Below are 20,211 nucleotides of genomic sequence, written 5' to 3' on the forward strand. Positions count from 1 at the left end.
TTTGCCAAATACTATTTCAGCATATAGTTAAGATATGAAAGCCTCTTCAGTTCTTCTGAGTGAAACTGCTCTCCTAGCACACACACTCCTAACAACCAAACTAACTTAACTAGCACTTGCCATGACCTTCTCTATCCTGTCAATCCCTCTTATCTACATCCTTTGACTTAATTGGCTCTAAACTGTTATTCTACTTATAAACAAAGTAGCTTGTTGCACCATTGGCTTCTATTTGCATTGTACCTTGATTGCACCCTTTATTTGAAAGTCACTTTGGACAATCGTGTGAAATTAATAAATGCAGGCTTTGCCTAAATCTATTCCAAATAGTTGGATCATTGTAAAACAGAAACACACACACACACACACACACACACACACACACACACACACACACACATTTTTGCAGGGATCTTCTTTAAAAACAATTGGGGGAAAAAATCCCAGTGTGATAGTGATGCCAACTCCCATTTACCCGAGCAGTCCCAAAGCACTGAATTTCCATATTACATATTACACTGTCTAAAATATAATATGGATAGGGGCATTTCTGACAAACAGACTTATGAGGTCAATAGGTCACTGGAGGAAATTAGATAACAGGGCATGGATAAAAATATGAATGTACAGTAGAAATTACGTTAGGTCTACATTCCCTCTCAAGCAGATCGGAGTTACATTCTGAACCAGTTTTGTTTTATTGTGGCTTCGTTTAGGCTACCCATAGCCCATATATTTAGCCCATATATTTTCTCTCTGCCATACCATGGGTTTCTGTCAGCTCAGGTGTAGCCTGTACCACACAGTATTACCAATTTAGATGTCAAGTCTGTGTGTCTTTTTATATGCTCTAACCAACGAGTAAGGCTAAAAACTTTGGAATAACCGTATAGGCCTACCTATAATAGAGAATAACGGGTTTTTGTGGACCGAAGGAAGGGCGAGGATGATTTCAAAGATTGCCCGAGGAAGTTGGTAATTAGGCTATGCCGCTGTGATTTTTTCCCCCAGGACGCACCTACAATTACGCGAACGATGTCTGTACGCCCACTGGAGAGAAGAGTTGGGCAAGCTGAGACAGCGCTCTGGGTGTGGCGAGGAGTCCAGAGGCGTTGCTTTTCTCCATTCAAGTGTAGCCTAATGTTTGACGGGAAAAAACTCTCTCTGCTGAGTCTCGTAACTTTTGCCGTTTCGAATGTCTGTGCGTATTTTTAGCTTTTCCGGAAGGTGTTCGAGAAGAAAACGACTACAAGACCACCATAACTCAAGTGCCGTTACGAGGGAGGACCGTAGCCTACAGGCACACGCTGCGTTACATGAACCTGTGCCTCAGATTTATTTGGATATTGAAAATCTGGAAGGAGTAGAGATCATGACTGAACAGGTGGAATCGTTGCTTTGAGGTATGACTTGACACGACGACCGTGTTATCTTATCTTCTTTGTCGATATTTTCAGTTTAGGCTACTTCAATAATCATTTTTATTCAAAGAGGACATACTTTCATTTCAAGGACACCAAGCTTGAATCAGCTGACAGACAGTTTAGCTGACTTAAATGTCAAATAGGTGGTTGGGCTAAGAATTTGTCATTAGAGTTTGTAGTACCATGGTGGCTTGATCTGGTTTAGAGGAATGTGCGCGGTTAAAAGTACTCCTCTAATTTTGCTGACAGCATAATCAAAAGGACGGACTTATGATCACAAACATGCGGGTTGGCAAAGCAGTAGGCTATACTGGGGCAGGTTATTCATACATAAATTAAACACACTCTACTGGTCAGATGTAACAACCTCATTATTGACCTATGTCCCAGGATATATGCAGCCAATAAAAGCGGCTTGAACAATGCTGGTGTGCAGTAGCTTTGCCCTAATGAGACCTCATCAAGTGCTATTTCTGATAGTTAATTTCCACTTTCTTGTCATCTGTTCTCTTGTCATCTGTTCTGTTCTCTTCCTATCAGCTTTGCCATTCTTTCTCTGTGCTCTGCATCTCTCTCGGCATTTCCCGTGTCTGCTCCGCTTGTCTTTTTGCTCTTCCCCCCTCATTCCTCTCCTCCTCGGTCTCAGACATGCGGCGCTTCAGCTCCGAGGGCTCTCTCCTGGACCTGGATGCGTTGCCGTGGCGACGGGTGGCGTTGAAGAAGGCCGAGCAGGAACAGGTGGGCTATGATGTAGGCAGCTACACCCCGCACCTGGAGGAACCCGAGAGCTTGCCAGTGCCACCTGCCCCAGCCATGAGCAAGGCACGAGGGCTGGTGAAGGAGCACAGCATGAGCGTGGAGAACATCACTGAGCTGGACATATCGGCCAGTGACCTGCAATCTCCACTGAACGAGAGCTACCGCGCCTACAGCGACGGCCAGCTGGCACCAGACCATGCGGGCAGCAGGGCAGTGGGCATCGACACCCCGCCATCCCCATCTAGCGCCAAGTGCCACCCGCTCTCCACCATGAGCCTCCACCCGCACCATGCCAGGGCACGTCTCTCCGCGGCCAAACTTCACCTCAAGAGCCTCTTCTCCACGGTAACTTGACAGTCGAGCACGCTGAGCAGTGTCCAGAGGTTGTGTCTGTGTGTGTGTGTTTGGGTCTTGGAATGTGGACACGATCTCTTGAGTATCATTACCTCCTCCATTACAACCAGCTTTACTTCCTTCTGTCATGTGAGAACACATATGCACTTACAAAACCTTTTAAAAAACAAACAAACAAATGTCTTGTAAATTAATTAGTAATTTGTAACATGATCCCATTGATAAGGTTGTGGCTGTACTTAGCTTATCTTACAATAACCTGATAATGTCGACATGCCATTGCATCTAAGACATTCAGTATTTTACCTGGGCCACAGAATTTGTTGTAAAGATTATGTAAACACAGCTGAATTGCTCCCTAAGAAACCATGTACACACATGTTCCTCATTCGCATGGGTACATGTAGAATTTGAGGTAATAGGCGTGCGTCATGTTGTGGTGTATTTATATATGTGTGTGTGAGAGAAAGAGTGTGTTTGTGATTATCTTAGCATTCCTCCTGTCAGCCCATATGAGAGCAGATGCAAGCCATCAAGCTCTTACGTCAGGCTTCCCAACCGTCATGTCGACACCCCACCAGTCTGTCACAAAGACTGTCACAATACATTCCGTGTTGTAATATTCTTCAGACAATCTAATGCACTTGGCCCTTGGACATATTGTAGACTTATATGCATAAAAATGCATAATAATATATATATATATATATATATATATATATATATATATATATGCAATATCATCTTTAAGATCTTTGGGCATATCATTTCATTGGACATATACAGTAGTACAGTACAGTAGTAAATCATTTTCTTTTAATGATTTGCGTGCCTTTGATTGAGAGTAGTCCATAAACGTGAGTGAGTGGTAAATGATTATAAAAGCTGTGTGTTTGCTGAGTCTCATGCCTTCTGTGTTCCTGATGTAATCTCTCCCAGTCCCAGAGCCCGACCTCCTCACACTCCAACCTGGCAGCCGCCGAACAGAAGAACAGCGCCACCAGGTAACTAGCCTCTCTCTCACAGCCACAACAGGAGAACAGCCCCACCAGCTAACTAGCCTCTCTCACAGCCACAACAGGTAAACAGTAGGTAACCTCTCTCACAGCCACAACAGGTGAACAGCGCCTGTAGGTAACTAGCCTCTCTCACACGGCCACAACACATGAACTGCACCAATTGTTATTATGTAGCAGCTTAACCAGTGGGTAGGGCGGGGGGGGGGGGGGGGGAATTGAACTCATAGTGAAACTGTTCTCCAACGTGATCATATGACATCTCATCAAAACAGAGATAGTGTTACTGTACCTCATAGTGGAACTTCAGTTGTGTTCAGCATGGATTTTCAGCCATCGCACTATTGGCCTTTCCTGTTCAAATAGTTCTTCTTTTTTTCCTCCTCTAAACTATGTATGACCACTTCCTGAACTTAATCTCTTTGCTTGACTTTCACACCTACTCAGTCCCAAGTAAAAACCCATTCTTTATCTAACTATGGTAATCCGCCTTATCATTTTCCATTGTCATGTAAAACTTGTTCTCTCTCCTCCACCCACTCACTTTTTCCATCACTCTCTCTTTCTCTCTCTCTCTCTCTCTCGCTCTCTCTCTCTCCCTGTATGAAAAAAAATCAGTAAAGAACTATGAGAACCAGGGTTCCCACAGGTCATGGAATTTCTAAACGTTTCATGACATTTTTAGAAGTCGGAAAGTAGGGAAATTGTATCATTTTTTGGGGGAAAGTCAGGGAATATCAGGGAATTTTGTTGTAGCAGTTTAAATTTCACTTGCCTTCTCCATTACTGCTTGCCTGGGCAAAGCCCAGTTGTTCGATGCCCATTTATTCATGCTCTAAAAAAAAATAAGAGATTCTAGAATGTTATGCGGCTGCTCTGAAATCTTTGGTAGGTGTAATTATTCATTGCATACTTAGGTCATGGAATTTTTTTTTTTTTGTCAGGGTAAGTGAGTGAGAAGTCATGGAATTTTTAGAGTGGGAACCCCGGAGAACATGTTATTCACAATACTATGACCACAATACAGTATTGAACTTGCATGTGGAATGTGAGGAAAACGATGCTTATAATTCTATGGACATATTTCCCCTCTGTTGTGTTACTCCGTCTTTTGCATTGTTCATCCCTCATCCATCTCCTCTTCTCTCTGTGTGTCTCAGCACCAAGGAGAGGCGTTCGCGTCTGCCCTTCCTGAAGCAGTGGAGTCAGGTGGGCCACTCCAAGGGCCGATTCAGCTGCAAGGAACTGGAGTCCTGGGCTCAGTCGCTTAGCAACCTGCTGTCCAGCCGCAGTAAGTAGCCGCTCGCGGCGGTCTCGCGGACAGAGAGGGCAAGTGGAGGGGGGCGAGGGGGGGTGGCTGCGGTGTGGCGGTCGTGGCTGGTAAATGGCCAGCGGACCGGGGTCAGGGTCGGTCTCGGGTCAGTGCGTGCTGTTACAGTGTTGGCTGAGAAATCTCATCTGTTTTCACTCTGGTCCTCATTCCTCCTCCTCCTCCTCCTCCTCCTCCTCCTCCTCTTCCATCAGCTTTTCCTCTAATCCAGAGAATGGCAGAGTGAATCAGTAGGTGGAGAGATCTGCAACCTGATGGTGATCATTTTAAGATCATTTGAGAGATCATCATTTCCAGATGTATTCAATTCAGTACCCTACTATAATTCTTATTCTCTACTTTAGCATGAGAATATGAGATTATGATTATGCAATATTCGCTTTCGACAAAAGTGTCTGCTAAATTCCATAACCACCACCATAATAACCATATATTAACAGATACACAGATAGTGAGCATAGTCTGCTGTCCATGCTACATTTTTGTGAAATACTGAAGTGAGTTGGGTTTAACAGTCTCATATCCCTTGAGTACCACATTTTCTGCCAAGCTCACTGATGAGGTCACTGCTGCTGTGTGTGTCTGTGTCTGTGTGTGTATCTGTGTGCGTGTGTGTGTGTGCGTGTGTCTGTGTGTTGGAGGGTAACCAGAGGGTGGGAATGCCGCAGCTGTGCTCCCACACCCCTATCAGCTTCTCTGAGTGGGCTCCACACACACACACACACACACACACACACACACACACACACACACACACACACACACACACACACACAGTATTCTCTAAACCGCATTTGTCTCTGGTTGGCAGCGGGTCTGTCCGTGTTCGGCGCGTTCCTGCGCTCGGAGTTCAGCGAGGAGAATCTGCAGTTCTACCTGGCGTGCGAGCAGTACCGCCACAGCTCCAACAACTTCAGCCTGCAGCGCCGGGCCCGCGACATCAGCGCCACCTACATCCAGCCGGGCGCACCGAGAGAGGTACGGCAACCCACTCGGGACACACCCTACCGCACAAGCACAAACACCCCAAACACTTGTCAACAATTACATTACATTACATTTTAAACAGGCCTCCACCCTCTAACTTTCTTGCCCCCCCTTGCATCTCTCATTATTGACTATTGCAGATTTGTTTTTAGTGATCTAGTATTTTTATGATTTTTTTTTGATTGTTTGTTATTGTTTTGTTGTTGTAAGGTGTCCTTGAGTGCCATGAAAGGCGCCCCAAATAAAATGTATTATTAATATCATTACATTACATTTGCCTGACGCTTTTTAACCAAAGCGACTTACAAACATGGTAAACATTTTAAGCAATTCTAACAACAATTCTCGGAAAAAAGAGATAAACACTCTAATAAAAGGTAGAGTGGTTCACACCCCATGGTCAACTCCCCAGGCTTGTCTGCATTCTGTGTCCTCATTCTACTGTGTGTCTCTCTCTGGCAGGTCAATCTGGACAGTAAGACGCGTGAGCTGACTCTTGAGCTACTGCAGGCCCCCTCCCACACGTCGCTGTCCATGGCCCAAAAGCGCATCTACTCCCTGCTGGACACAGACTGCTACCCACGCTTCCTACAGTCACAGCTCTACATGTCACTGCTGCAGGACGCTGACTAACTCTGTGTGAGTGTGTGTGTGTGTGTGTGTGTGTGTGTGTGTGTGTGAGAGAGAGAGTGTGAGTGAGTGTGTGAGAGTGACTGCAAGCACTGCTTCATCTACCTCTCCCTGCAGCAGAATGCCTAGTGGGTGAGGGTTGGGTCCATGTGGACAAGAGACTACTGATGAGTGAACATTTGGCATTAGTTGAACACTGGGAGGTCACTGGAACAGTTCAGTCCCAAGTGTGTGTGTGTGTGTGTGTGTGTGTTGGAACAGCGAGGAGCATGTTTTGAAACCATTACGGGTGCAGGGAGCCAACACCACCCCCTCCTCACCGAGGCCCCGTAGTGTGTGAGATGCTGAAGACGGTCGGGGTGGACGCTCCGCGGACGCGCCGGAGGGACTCTGCACTCCCGGCACTAATCATTAAACAGAATCACCATGGCAGCGCCGCGGCTACGGTCGAGCGAGCAGAAGCTGAGGAGCGTGCTGACGGGACGGAAAAACACGTCAGGCGAGGACTCAGGGCTGCGTGGGAGGAGGAGTCAGCCAGGCACTAAAAGAATCCAAACTTTTCCTGGAACACTCTCAATCCGTGTTCTGCGAAATTCCCCCCCCCACTGTCGTCTTCGATTCCACATTGTTCTGTACAGTTTCAAGGGTGCTGAATTTGGCAGTGACCTGCTAGAGGATATGACCAAAACACACCACAGGAGCAAGACACCGGCTATGGCATTGTTCTTTTTATCTTGGTTAGAGTATTTTTTTCTGTGAGTGTTAACCATGTGAAAGATGAAAAATGTAGAAATAAATGATTTTTTTTTAATATAAAACCTGTTTGTTTTGTCTGTTTCTCCCTAAAGCCAAGCTGTTTGTCTTTAACCTGCCATCTTAATTGGTCACCAGGAAGCTTTTGAGGAACAGCTTTTGTTGAGGCCCTCAGAATGAATGGCTTAAAGGTCAGGGAGCCGCGCGGTCTGCTCTTCAGATGGGTTGCTGGGAGACGTGGTCATTGGCTGGGGACAGCATGTATTGTCTAGCGGGTGACTGGAGAGTGTGTGGTGTACGGTGGGCAAATCCTCTGCACTTACAGCTAATGGAAGAGACAGCAGGCCCTGCTGGGTGAGTCATCTGTGAGATAGATAGCGCTGGTCTCCATTCAGGCTTCTGCCGGGCTGATGCAACACCACACTCATCACGCAATATCCTGACCTGTTTCTATAGAATCCTGCCGCTCTGTGATCGGCAAGGTATGTTCTCACGTCACTTTGGGCATAGAACACCGTGTTCCATGTTTGCCAATTACGTGGTGTGTCACACACTGGCTATGCTTTTTTTGGGACGTTTTCAAAACACCAGCAGAAACAACAACAGAAGTGGCTCACACCTGTACTTTTTTGTGCGTTGTTTCTTTCTTTCCTTATTGCCAGATCTACTCCAATCAGCTTTGTGACACATCACTATGATTCAGGTGTTTTTCCATTGATCAGAACATGAGCGAAAAAGGCTGTATTGTTCAAAGAGCTGACGCACATCCTCGTAACGTCAACACAGCCCCCAGAACTGACCTCTCTGACTACAGGGCAGGTCTCTGGTGCCATACCACTGAAGACCGGTCACACTGACTCAGTAAAAACATTGGGAACGGTCACTTCGAATGTAATTATTAAGAAAGCACAACTACGCAGTCCTCTGGTGATGTCCGCTTTTATAAACAAAATCATATTACAAAACACCTGAGCATGTTAGTTTGAACCCGTCACTTCGGCCATTTCATTGCATACGTTACAGTAAATACAAAGTGGCATTATAAATAATCTAGTTGACACTATTGCTATGTTAGTCCGTGCATAGCTCGTGCTTGTGCATTTTGTGTTTGTGGGAGCTGTAGAGGGTCAACACCTCCCATGTCCGGTCTCCTGTCTGTTTGTCCTTCACCTATCTGCAGTGGGAGCGGGCAGTGGGAGCGGGCAGTGGGAGCGGGCAGTGGGAGCGGGCGGTGGGGCTGACCGGGGAGATTGGCACGGCTGCATCTACTGATGCCACCTTCACCCACGTGAGCCCTTCTCTCTTTTTCTCTCTCTCTCTCTCTCTCTCTCTCTCTCTCTCTCTCTCTCTCTCTCTCTCTCTCTCTCTCTCTCTCTCTCTCTCTCTCTCTCTCTCTCTCTCTCTCTCTCTCTCTCTCTCTCTCTCTCTCTCTCTCTCTCTCTCTCTCTCTCGCCGGGTCACCAGGGCCGCGTGCTCCGCTGCTCCTGCTTCTGCCGCACCCACTGGGCCGTGCAGCGGTCCTCGCCCACCACCCACGACCAGCTGCCCCGCGCCGGACGCTCCTGCACCAGCTCGGGCAGCTCGCTCCTCTTCCTCGCCTCCGCTCCTCCTCCTCCTCCGCTCCTCCCTCCCTCTCCACCTCCCTCTGTCGCTCCCGAGCGGAGGTGCGTCTCTCCCCAGACGCCTCTGTTCTGGCTGTTCTGCATGCCGCCGGTCACCGTGGCCTCAGGCTGTAGTTTCTCTCCTGTCGCTGTCGCTGCCGGAGCCTCTATGGGGGTCGGAGTGAGCGAGGAGTCCTTCCGTGAGACGAGCGGAGGCAGGGTAACAGGTGAAGGCTCTTGCCTGCAGAGAGATGGGGGGAAAGCACACTGTGAGAAAGAGATAGATAGATAGACAGAGAGATAGATAGATAGATAGATAGAGAGATACAGTAGATAGAGATAGAAAGATACATAGATAGATAGAGATAGTTAGATAGATAGATATAGGTAGATAGAAAGATAAATAGACAGATAGATAGATAGAGATACAGTAGATAGATATAGATAGATAGATAGATAGAGAGATACAGTAGATAGATAGAGAGAGATAAATAGATAGATAGAGAGAGAGAGATAGATAGAAAGATAAATAGATAGATAGAGAGAGAGAGATAGAGATAGATAGAGACAGAGAGAGAAAGAGAGAGAGAAAAGAGAACACAGCCTTGTTTGGGAGTACACAGCTGCATGAGTGATGATAAGTCCCAGTGTCATGTCCTCTCTAACCTCCCCTGCTGGGTACACTCCTCTAACACCAACACATGCTCGGGGACACATGCAAGTGTGGGAACGACGTCTGCTCTGATTACAAGCGTCCATGGATGGACATGCAGTGGCCAAACATCGAGTCACGATGTGTGTGTGAGTCACTCTGAATCGGATAACGATGCTGTAACTTGCAGGGACTCGTTATATTGGAATATGTACAGGAGTTGTTGCTCTGTGCATGCGTAAAGGACATCTGTCGGTGTGTGTGTGTGTGTGTGTGTGTGTGTGTGTATGCTAACCTGAGTGAATGTATACGTCCCGTATATGCCTGTCGCCCTGTTTGACCCTGTCTGTCTGTCACTGGCTGCAAACCTGCGAAAGCACACACACACACACACACACACACACACACACACACACACACACACAAACACACGCTCAAACCATTAGCCCAGCTCACACTAATTTGACAGCCAAGACCAGTTGTGACAGTTTCATAAAGCTATTTCAGGGTTGTATAATTGAATACGATGTAAAAAAAAAAAAGCTGAGAATACTTCATGATACTGAGGTCCATCCTGCAGACAATGGGTTTACATCATGCTCCTATGCATCAATAGCCTATATATTCGAAGCATTATCAACATCTATGGAAGTTCTCCCTGTGAATGTACACTATATTGCCAAAAGGATTTGCTCACCTGCCTTGACTCACATATGAACTACTGAACCTTGCTTTGTGCACTGGTGCACAGTCATGTTGGAACAGGAAGGGGCCATCCCTGAGCTGGGCTTGGTCCCTTAGTTCCAGTGAAAGGAACTCTGAATGCTTCAGCATTAACCAAGAGATTTCGGACGATTCCAATTCCCAACATGACTGTGCATCAGTGCACAAAGCAAGGTCCAGACCTCAACCCAATAGAACACCTTTGGGATGAATTAGAGCGGAGACTGGAGAGTCACTTCCGAAAGAATCATCAAAAATTCCCAAAAACTCACTCCTAAACCTTGTGAAAGCCTTCAACATCCTGCCTGAACGAAGATGAACATGATCATTTAAAATCTAAAGGTGAGACCAATGGACCAAATACACATAACTGCATATCAACGGTCAGTGTTTCTAAGGCTTGAAGTACAGTATACCATACAGAGGATCCTACAGCTCCTCCTCCCTCTCCCTGAAGCTAGCCTGGTTCGAAGTGCCCATTGTTTACAGCTGAATTTTTATAGTCTGGAAACCCTCTTTGCTAGGTGAATCACTAGGCCATTCCATACCATACTGGGGCTTGCAATCAGCAACCAGTTGGTCACCAAACACAATGACGTTGAAGTGGAACATTTAAAGCTATGACGAGACGACACAAACAGGACTAGCAATGCTGGGAAACATCGAAGAATTGCAGACATTTCTTTTCCTTCAACAGCGTTAAAAAAAAAAAAAGTAGTAAATCAGCTTACAACATTAGAGCACTGCACCATACCAGGTGTTGAATGCATGTGGTGATTATCAAGCCACATTTGTAATAACTGTCATTCAACACCTGAGAAGTTCAAGCCACGTTAACAGACATTTTGCACTTGTCAGACAGGCCAAGCTACTTTTGAGGAAATACTTATGCTTCCCATCAGATCAACAGAACTCTTATCGAGCCCTTTCTTTTTGTATATCTAGGTTGTGCAGCGCATCTGTGTGGTTTATTATGCTGTGACTGCGAGAGTGGTTTGTTGTTTACCTGGGAGTTTCAGGGTGGCTTGCTGGTCCTCCAACAGAAGCCCCATGCCTCGGCTGTTGATATGGCGACTGTACATGTTGCCCCTCGCAACCAAACCCCAGTGGCTTCCAGGCGAGTGATGTGATTTGGGGGAAGTGTAGCATCAATACATTGGAGGAAGGAGGGGGGGAGGGAGAGAGGGAGAGAGAGAGAGGGAGAGGTGGATAATGGACGATGGAGAGGGGGAGGAGTGATGAACAGAAAAGCATGGGGAAAAGAATAGGGAATAAAAGTAGAACAAAAGCAGAACAAAATCAAATGAATGAACTAAAGTCAACTTAAAGTGAACAAATGGCAGTAAATTGTAACATAAAGAATGACCATAACTAAATACATGTTCAATAATAAAAAAAACAAAACATAAAAGACATACTGTATATGGATAATAAAGGTCAGGTCAAAGTGAACTATGAAAAGCTTCATCACATCTTTGAATCACCTCACAGGTGTCCAGTCCCCAGTTTTATCCAAAGCGACTAACATACAGTACCTGCCGGTATGTCAAATTATATTACAAGGCGCGAAGGAGGCATTCTCCCATGAGTAACTCAGGGTTAGGTGCCTTGCTCAAGGGCACAATGGTAGAAGCCTGAATTGAAACCACTATATTCCAGGCTACTGCATGCTAGCTCAACTCCTTAGCCACTGCGCTACATGTATCTTATCTGTTACAACTCGCTTGGCACCTGCATTTTACAATTGAATCAGTTTACCAGATTTACCGGATTATGGGAACTGAGATCAGCCATGTCATACAAACATGACGTTCTTTAACGGACTCATAAATCACTGGATCGGGACTGAGGTGACATCATATCTTTTTATTGGTTTTCATCACGCTCGTTGTCTCAATAGTCTCAAGGTTAAAACCAAACACTAAAAACATCAGTAGTAGAAACGCCCCCAGTAGAAACTCAGCATTCAAATGGCTACAGTTAGGTGGATGTATTGTAAAAGGGCACGTCACACAAAGCCCTGCACAGAATACTTACAGGAGAAACTTCTTTAAAAAACACACGTATCTCCACTTTTCATGCCTCAGATTGTTGCTTTAGGCATTTCATTATCAATGCATCACGGTTTTAATCTGTAATCAATGTTCAGTGGAAAACCTCGATTTAAACCATTCTGGTGAGACTTAAAATGATGAACTGAAGGCCGTAAAAGCCCACAGCCTGAAGCGGCGTGGGCGGGGAAGAGGAGGAGTCATTGGAAGCCGAGCTGTGATCGATTAAGAGAACTGAAGAAGAAGCCAGAGAGAGAAATAGAGAAATAGAGAGAGAGAGAGAGAGAGAGAGCGAGAGAGTGAGAAAGAAAAAGTGTGTTGTGTAATGTCCAAACAAATGCATTAGGGCAGATGGTGTGCGGTCGTTGCGACGGAGAAAAATAATAACATTAGGGGGGGGGGGTTATTGACAGAGAGGACAGCCGTGATGGAGGGATTTGAGGGGGCGGACGTGTTTAGAGGAGTGGAAAAGACAAGAGGGGAAGGTCATCACACGAAGGCAGAGAAGGAGAGAGTGAGCGGTCAGATACAGAGAAGCACACAGAAACCGAGGCCTGTTTGTCCTGCGCACAAAGCCGAGCACATAAACAAACACACACAGATAAAAAGGCACCCCCCCTCCCCTCACCCCACCCCAAACACACACACATTCCGTGTGCCCAGCAAAGCGTGCCGTACACACACAATCAGCTTGGGTTCACCCACCAGTAAGAGCATGGAGGCTCCTGACTAGCTACATTTATCTCTGTGGGCCTGCGTCATGCCACCCGATTGGCTCGCCTCCAGCAGTGATGTAAGGATGCAGATTCAATCTACTGAGTATAGAGGCTCCCAGAGCATTCGACTGACTGACACACACACACACACACACACACACACACACACACACACACACACACACACACACACACACACACACACACACACACACACACACACACACACACACACACACACACACACACACATTATTCTAACTCTCTAGCACAATAGTGCACACGCACTGAGTGTATATCTGTACACAGTGGATGGTGAGGCCGGTACCTGGTGCGCTTGGCCCTGCAGTTGTCGCTGAGTCGGGTGTGCGCGTGCAGCGCGGCGGGGGGAGTCCTGCTGGGGGAGGATCCCACACTGAGGGAGCGCGACACGGGCGGCGAGGGGAGGGGACCCCCGGGGCGAACAAACGGCCATGGAGGGACTCGCTGCTCCTCCCGAACCACTAAAGGGGCACAAGCACACAGACTGGTCAGTTAGAACCACAAGCATACAGATTGGGTCAGTTAGAACCACAAGCAGGGTCAGTTAGAATCACAAGCACACAGACTGGTCAGTTAGAACCACAAGCATACAGATTGGGTCAGTTAGAACCACAAGCAGGGTCAGTTAGAACGTTAAACAGTCTAACTAGTCGTAAAACTGTCAACACTGACAAATGTTCCTGTATGATTACTTCCTCACAGCACAGTGTGGTGCCCAATGGAGATATGGCAGCTTTTGAGAAGCTAGTCTACATGGAGGCAGTTCAACTCAGCAAAGGATGTGACTGACTTTGTTAGTACAAAACACTGAGGCATAAAAAAAAGGAAGAACCTGCACAGATTATCATTCTTTTTCTGATTATCTGAACACAGGGCGGTGTAGCTCAGCTCTGACGCAACTAATTGAGAGGTATTTGGACCAAAACACAGCCAGTGGGAGGCCTACAAAGCTAGTGAGACATTTTGTGAGAAATCTCTGCCACGGGCTTAAATGCTAACCTATCCCACCCTGAAATTTTGTTCTTCTTTTGTTCCAAGTGATCTAACAAACTGAGCTGGAAACTGTTTTCACCATGACGTCACCCTATAGGACTTCCAAGAAACTCTAAAAAGGACTGTGGACTGCAGATATCCCAGCAGACTGAAACCTACCGACGAAAATTCCACACGTGTGCACTCCTACATCATAAACAGCATCATAAACAAACTGCATGTAAACACACGGGTGAAACACCCTCCCCCCCACACACACAACATTCCGCAACCCAAAATATCCTTCATAAACACATGACAAACAAACAAGAGGCACACACATAAAAAACCCTCCCAACCAGCGCAACACTCACCATCCCTCTCCACTAGCGAGTACGGTTTGATCTCTCCCTCTGGCTTTCTTGGGGGAACTTTTCTCAATGGGACCGCTGCAGAGTAATAAATTCAAATGTATTTACAAAGAGACAAACAAAACCCTGAACTCTCACATTCGCATGCCTTGATCTACAGTGACTGGGAGCGTGGGAACATTGTGTGGTGCAATCAGAGCATCAGACAGCTTTGGAATAAAGACGGCAGAACCACACAAGGTTGCCATGTATGTATGAACCAGCTCCGCCATGCTGATGTTGCAACTGCATCAGGTTCATTAACTTGTGTACACATTCCAAAGGGAGATGCACACACACCCAGCCACTTTCACGCTCACTCTCTCTCACACACACATGCACACCCAGTCAATTTCATGCTCACTCTCTCTCTCACACACACACACGGACACACACAAACACACACACACACACACACACAAAACCACATTCACACTTACTCTCTCTCTCACACGAGCACACACACACCCAGTCACTTTCATGCTCCCTATTTCTCACAGACACACACAAGCGCGCACGCACACACACACACACACACACACACTTGAGAGTAAGTTGTGCGTGGGGTGGAGAGGGAGCAGGTGGTGTGTGTTAGGGGCATGTGGGTGGTGGGGCCGCTGGGCTTTAACACAGCTCAGGGTGGAGGGGGGACGTATGCTGGGTTGTAGACGCACACAGACAACGGGAACCCTGTGAGAAGTGGGGATGAAGACGCTAAAGGAGAGAGGGAAGAATTAACAAGCTGAGAGATGGGAGGGAGGGAGAGAGAGAGAGAGAGAGAGAGAGGGAGAGAGAGAAGGAAAGAAGGCAAGGGAGAGAGGAAAGAAGTACACAATGAAAGAGGCTTAGTGAGAGGAGAGAGAAAAAGAGGTAGGGTTTGAGAGAGAGAGAGAGAGAGGGAAAGAGGGAGAAGTTTAGGAGAGGGGGTTAGAAAGAGAAGCAGAAAGAGGCAGAGAAGGTGAAAGAGAGAGCGCGTCCTTACAAGAAGCCGTACATCCTCTGATCCGTCAGAGGTGAGGGAGGCGAGCCTGAAGTGAAAGAAAAGCTGTGATGTCATCAAACCGTAACGGTTCCCCTCAGGCCTCTGTAGCCGACAGGCTAGCCCTTCAACTACCACCCCCAAAGACCCCCTGACACTTCTACAGAGTATGAGCTGGCCTCCAAAACACACTGCCCTCACTCAACAGGCCCACACCCCAACACCTACTGAAATGCAGCCCTGTACACATCTGTGGCTGGCTACACACCAAAAGCAAAACATAAATCTATGGAAAGCCCACACTGTTTTAACACCAACATTTACAAGCAGCCCATTTACTCTATGGAAGAACCTATATACATGTACTGTACGTATACAACTTGCCCCCTTCAACCCATATAGCTGTGAAAATAAATAATCTTCTAATTTAGCTTCTAGCGGGCCCTGCTACAGTGTATGACACAAACGTAAACATTGTGACTAGCATCTGCTACAGTAAACACTTGTGCTCTATTAGCGTCATAACAAACCCAGCTCATCCAGAGAGGAGTAATCAATGCTACATAAGGCCTGGACGAGATCACATACAGTGGACACCAATAACACACAAGTGGACTGGAACCAGTGCTTGCACAGGATGTTGTTATCCACTCACTGCACTTTACTGAATCTCACTGCACTTCAGGCTGAGACTGGTCTGTGGGGGGTTGGGACAGGTATACCCACAAAAGCCAAGCGCACACACACACACACCCTTTCCTAGCCCCTTATGTTTGGTGGCAAAGAAACCTGTTCCACAGGTCTGTCACATACCTGCTGTGTTCCTGAAGAAGCCATTGAAGACCACAAAGTTATTCACCTGGGAATGGGAGAAAGATAGGACAGCGTCATGGCCAAGCCTGTTTGATAAATATTTATTTAAAACAACACTTGAGAGCTGACTGTGATCTCAAAATAACTCGGGCGCTGAAAATGAATAAATACAAATCTATTTTAATCTCAGCGCTGTCAGACGGTATATAAATAACTCCTCGACAACTCAAGTGTCTGCGTGGGATTGCCACAAATATCCGACTGGAAACTATGCATGCGTGCGTATCTCACTCTGCGTCTGTCATTACAGAAGTGTTTTCTCTGCCAACTCTAGATAAAGAGCGGCATGGCCACTAGAGGTCTCTGAATTACAACACCACTCTCTCTTCCTGCTGTCTGATCGATTTCCTTCTCCATTAAACCCCTGACTTGCTGGCACAACTTTCTTACTCATGTTGCAGTCGCTATCTCTGGAGGGTGTGTCTTTTGTTTTTCTTCCTCTGTGCCACGAACGCTTGAGTGAAAGTCTATAGACGAGATTCCTCAGCACGCATGACTGCAAAAATCTGCATCTGATGCATCTTCACGTGTAAAAATTCTGCCCTTCAACTGACAGTTTGTTTGCATTTCAGTCGCACTGACCTTGCGCAAAGCATAAAGACTGAAAGGAAAGGACGGACATACGCTTGATTGCGAATTGGCACATCTAAATATGAGCAGCCACGGCGTGAGAGCCACAGCGACCAGAGTTGTTCCCATGCAGGGATAAATGGGGAGGTTTAAAGCTGCATACCTGAGGAACACCCTCCTTCAAATCATAGTGTTTTCTGAGAAATGCCAGGAACTTAGGGGAAGGCCTGTCATATGCCAACAGCTCTGGCTCCACCTTCTTATGCTGTGTCCAATCAGAAGTCAAACACACAAAGACTCACAATCAGACATAACACAGCACCAGAGAGATAGGCAACCACACACAAGGCAAAAGACTGAATAGGAATATCGCGCTGTGTTTGTCTGTGTCTGTGTCTGTGTCTGTGTCTGTGTCTGTGTCTGTGTCTGTGTCTGTGTCTGTGTCTGTGTCTGTGTCTGTGTCTGTGTCTGTGTCTGTGTCTGTGTGTCTGTGTGTGTGTGTGTGTCTGTGTGTGTGTGTGTGTCTGTGTGTGTGTGTGTGTAGTTGTACCTGCAGCATGAAGTTGAAGAGCTCCTGCCCATAGCCGTGTCTCTGCAGGTTCTCTGTGACGTAAAAATCCAAAACACACAGTGGCTCGGTCTCTACGTGCGCCCCCCTCTGGTCCTAGAGGCACATTACAACAAACATCACAGCATCTGCAGAACAGGACAGATGTGGCGAAAACGAGGAGTGAGAAGAGATGTGCAGAGGACTCACCAGGAGAAAGAGCTTCTTGTATCCAAGCTTGAGGAACCCAACAGCCACACCTCGTCCTCTAGGTTATACAGATGAAGATAAAGAGAGAGAGAGAGAGAGAGAGAGAAAGAGAGAGAGAAAGAGAGAGAGAGTGAATGTGTGTGTACAGTATGTGACAGAAAGATGATGTGAAAAATAATTAACAGAAAAGGGAAGAGTTGAGAGTTGCAGAAAAGGTAAATGCGCTACAGTTTATGTCATATACCCAGTAATATGGGTGACTCTTTTGATATTTCATTACAGATCTGAGTATGTGAGAGAGCAATATCACAAACAGCCAGGGTAGGTCTCATGTTTATACTCTGCACAATGACATTAAAGTTGAATCCAATCTAATCTAATCTAACCTAACATAATGTTTAGGCCTGAGGTGGTGGTAGTGTTATACACAGTTGAAACCTCTTGTGTGTTGCATAGTCCTTTACCGGACTCCATTCTGCAACTCTGCACATGATGCAAAGCAGGCTTGCCAGGAGCAAAGAGGCTAAAACCCACAGCTGATAGCTTTGTCACCACCGCATCTCCAAAGGCTTTGGGGTGAGGTTTTAAAGCACACAGCTCTAATCCTCTGTGTGTGTGTGTGTGTGTGTGTGTGTGTGTGTGTGTGTGTGTGTGTGTGTGTGTGACAACAAATACCAATGTTTGAGAGTGTCAGTATGTGGCTCACATGCCAACAACCAACCCCTGAGCTATCAAATGTTTGGGAGGGAAATATATAGATGATATAGAGGTGTGCAGGTTGAGTTGGTTTATGTTTATGACTTTACCCATTCAATTCTCCATCCTTGAGCAGGTACAGTAGATGTGTGTTAGTCTGGAGTTTGGCTGCACTAGTTATGGGTGCAGGCAGCTGCTGAGCCTGGCAAAGAAAGGGAACACAACAAAATCTTTCATAAAAGTTATATTATCTCTCTCTCACTCACTCACTCACACTTTATTCAATACACATTAAAGAAGAGTGGCACACCATCCTATGTGGTTGCACCCATTGTGTGGGTGTGTGTCCAACTGATTTTCTGCCATCAGTCATGAATGACATCTTGAACTAATGCTGAAATCTATATGGGATTCATGATTTGTTTACTTGTTTGTGAAATCAGTTTGATGTCTGAATCTGTACACACAGCTGTCAACATACTCCTCAATATAGACAGAGACCACAGGATTAAGCTTACGACAAACAAACTTGAACAATTCTGCACAAAGACTTTAAATTATAGGGTTCATAATTTCTCATTTCTCACCTTGGCCGAGGCTTTCCCCAGCTCATCGATGACTCTGGTAATGAGTGCTTGTGGATCTCCTCTAAAGACAAACAGGGAGGGAGGGGCACAACTTACAGGGCACAGTAAGGCAACGGATAAGACAACTCGCTCTATTAATAGGCTAACGCTAGCATGTTAAACAAATGACCACTCATAAACGCGCACATCTGTTTTTCAGAGGCGTATCATTTATAGGCCTAATGGTGGGGGATTAACAGATTATTATAGTCCTGCATCATCCGACGTCATGTAAAGCACACATGTATTGCATTTAACTATAAACGCTTGCAAGCTGTCATAATCCTCGTCTTTAACTGTGCATGGCGTCCTTTAAGAAATCGCAGGACAAAGCAAAGTCATAATAAACACCGCCAATGTCACCGTAGCAGAGCGTAGCTTTGTCCTGCAGGACCACCAAGACCCCACCTCTCTGATTTATGGCGAATGAAAGCCGCAATTGAGTTATTTACATCATACAGAGTAACTACACGGAAATGAACGAGTCAAAATGTGCAACCATCAAGTGACATTATGCCCATTTAGCCTACCTTCCAGCTGATTTTCGACCCGCTGCCAAATGCTGATCCAACACTGAAATCTGCTCCGGGAAAAGGGCATTTATGTCGAAAGGAAATTCCATGATAGCAAGAATCCGTGCAGTCCCAACACTCTGCAGTCAAGCTCAACCTGAAGAATCCAGTAGGCTATTTTCAGGCTGCTACAACAAGATGTTTGTTCTTACATCTGAAATTCAATAAACGCACAACAGCAGTGTCACCCTTTGCAACCGTCTATTATCTGTCACATGTCAAACTCTTTTAACAATGCTCAACAAAAACCCCCCAACTGCCTACAGCTAGCTCATACCAGGCAGCATTGTGTCAGATTCCCTCCGCCTGTTCATTGTCTGTCGGCTCCGTCACTCCCTCCAGCTCGGTCAGTGGCGCTCCCAACCAGCCGTAGTAACAGTAATAGCAGCTAAACCATGAGCTAAACACAGCCGGGAAATTTTGGGATAAGGTCTTGGATAGCTGGATTTATCGTAACATCTAAAAAAAAAAAAGAAACCATCTGTGCTTAACTAGATCCAAGCAACGATGTTGAATAAGGGGACACAGACAAACAAACCTAAATGAAAACACGTATGCTTTAAGATAAAGTAAAGATAAACAGGTGAGTTTTTGTAGCATTGAACGATTAATTACTACACTTCCGCTTCCTCTTGACAACGACACAACAGCAACAATGGTTGTCGTCGCAACCTCCTATTTGAACTTTGAACCCAATTGGACTGGGTTGAACAATTTT

The 20,211-nt window shown here is 46.1% G+C and overlaps 2 protein-coding genes across 6 annotated transcripts; one reads left to right on the forward strand and one right to left on the reverse strand.

The window, feature by feature from the left end:
• Positions 1 to 1,082: 1,082 nt before the first annotated feature.
• Positions 1,083 to 7,318, forward strand: si:ch211-152p11.4 (regulator of G-protein signaling 1). Of its 2 annotated transcripts, none has more exons than XM_062529809.1 (6): positions 1,083 to 1,403; positions 1,965 to 2,528; positions 3,477 to 3,541; positions 4,714 to 4,844; positions 5,695 to 5,861; positions 6,333 to 7,318. In XM_062529809.1, exons 2-6 carry the CDS (start codon positions 2,073 to 2,075, stop codon positions 6,501 to 6,503), a joined length of 990 nt encoding a protein of 329 aa, XP_062385793.1. In that variant the 5' UTR covers positions 1,083 to 1,403; positions 1,965 to 2,072; the 3' UTR covers positions 6,504 to 7,318. The 2 variants fall into 2 exon arrangements, with proteins under 2 accessions (XP_062385793.1, XP_062385794.1); XM_062529810.1 differs by having other exon boundaries at positions 2,071 to 2,528.
• A 764-nt stretch (positions 7,319 to 8,082) lies between these two features.
• atat1 (alpha tubulin acetyltransferase 1) lies at positions 8,083 to 20,096 on the reverse strand. Of its 4 annotated transcripts, XM_062530042.1 has the most exons (14): positions 19,771 to 20,096; positions 19,452 to 19,647; positions 18,883 to 18,943; positions 18,406 to 18,497; positions 17,600 to 17,657; positions 17,393 to 17,506; positions 17,006 to 17,107; positions 16,213 to 16,258; positions 15,403 to 15,448; positions 14,385 to 14,459; positions 13,325 to 13,499; positions 11,236 to 11,339; positions 9,802 to 9,874; positions 8,842 to 9,095 (listed from the first exon to the last, which is right to left on the reverse strand). In XM_062530042.1, the coding sequence occupies exons 2-14, from the start codon at positions 19,541 to 19,543 to the stop codon at positions 8,979 to 8,981; spliced, it is 1,155 nt and encodes a 384-aa protein (XP_062386026.1). In that variant the 5' UTR covers positions 19,544 to 19,647; positions 19,771 to 20,096; the 3' UTR covers positions 8,842 to 8,978. The 4 variants fall into 4 exon arrangements, with proteins under 4 accessions (XP_062386025.1, XP_062386024.1, XP_062386026.1 ...); XM_062530041.1 differs by lacking the exon at positions 9,802 to 9,874 and having other exon boundaries at positions 8,083 to 9,095; XM_062530040.1 differs by lacking the exon at positions 15,403 to 15,448 and having other exon boundaries at positions 8,084 to 9,095.
• Between the last annotated feature and the right edge of the window lie 115 nt (positions 20,097 to 20,211).

Source organism: Sardina pilchardus, chromosome 24 (assembly GCF_963854185.1).
Source record: "Sardina pilchardus chromosome 24, fSarPil1.1, whole genome shotgun sequence".
NCBI classification, from domain to species: Eukaryota; Metazoa; Chordata; class Actinopteri; order Clupeiformes; family Clupeidae; genus Sardina; species Sardina pilchardus.

Excerpts from the sequence above, each read along its gene's own strand:
- si:ch211-152p11.4 (XM_062529809.1), top strand. The coding sequence starts at position 2,073 with ATGCGGCGCTTCAGCTCCGAGGGCTCTCTCCTGGACCTGGATGCGTTG. Across the intron at positions 2,529-3,476 it reads TCAAGAGCCTCTTCTCCACG|TCCCAGAGCCCGACCTCCTC; the intron begins GTAACTTGACAG and ends AATCTCTCCCAG. Across the intron at positions 4,845-5,694 it reads CAACCTGCTGTCCAGCCGCA|CGGGTCTGTCCGTGTTCGGC; the intron begins GTAAGTAGCCGC and ends TCTGGTTGGCAG.
- atat1 (XM_062530040.1), bottom strand. The coding sequence starts at position 19,543 with ATGGAATTTCCTTTCGACATAAATGCCCTTTTCCCGGAGCAGATTTCA. Across the intron at positions 13,500-14,384 it reads CTCGCTAGTGGAGAGGGATG|TGGTTCGGGAGGAGCAGCGA; the intron begins GTGAGTGTTGCG and ends GTGCCCCTTTAG. Across the intron at positions 9,096-9,801 it reads GGACGTATACATTCACTCAG|GCAAGAGCCTTCACCTGTTA; the intron begins GTTAGCATACAC and ends ATCTCTCTGCAG.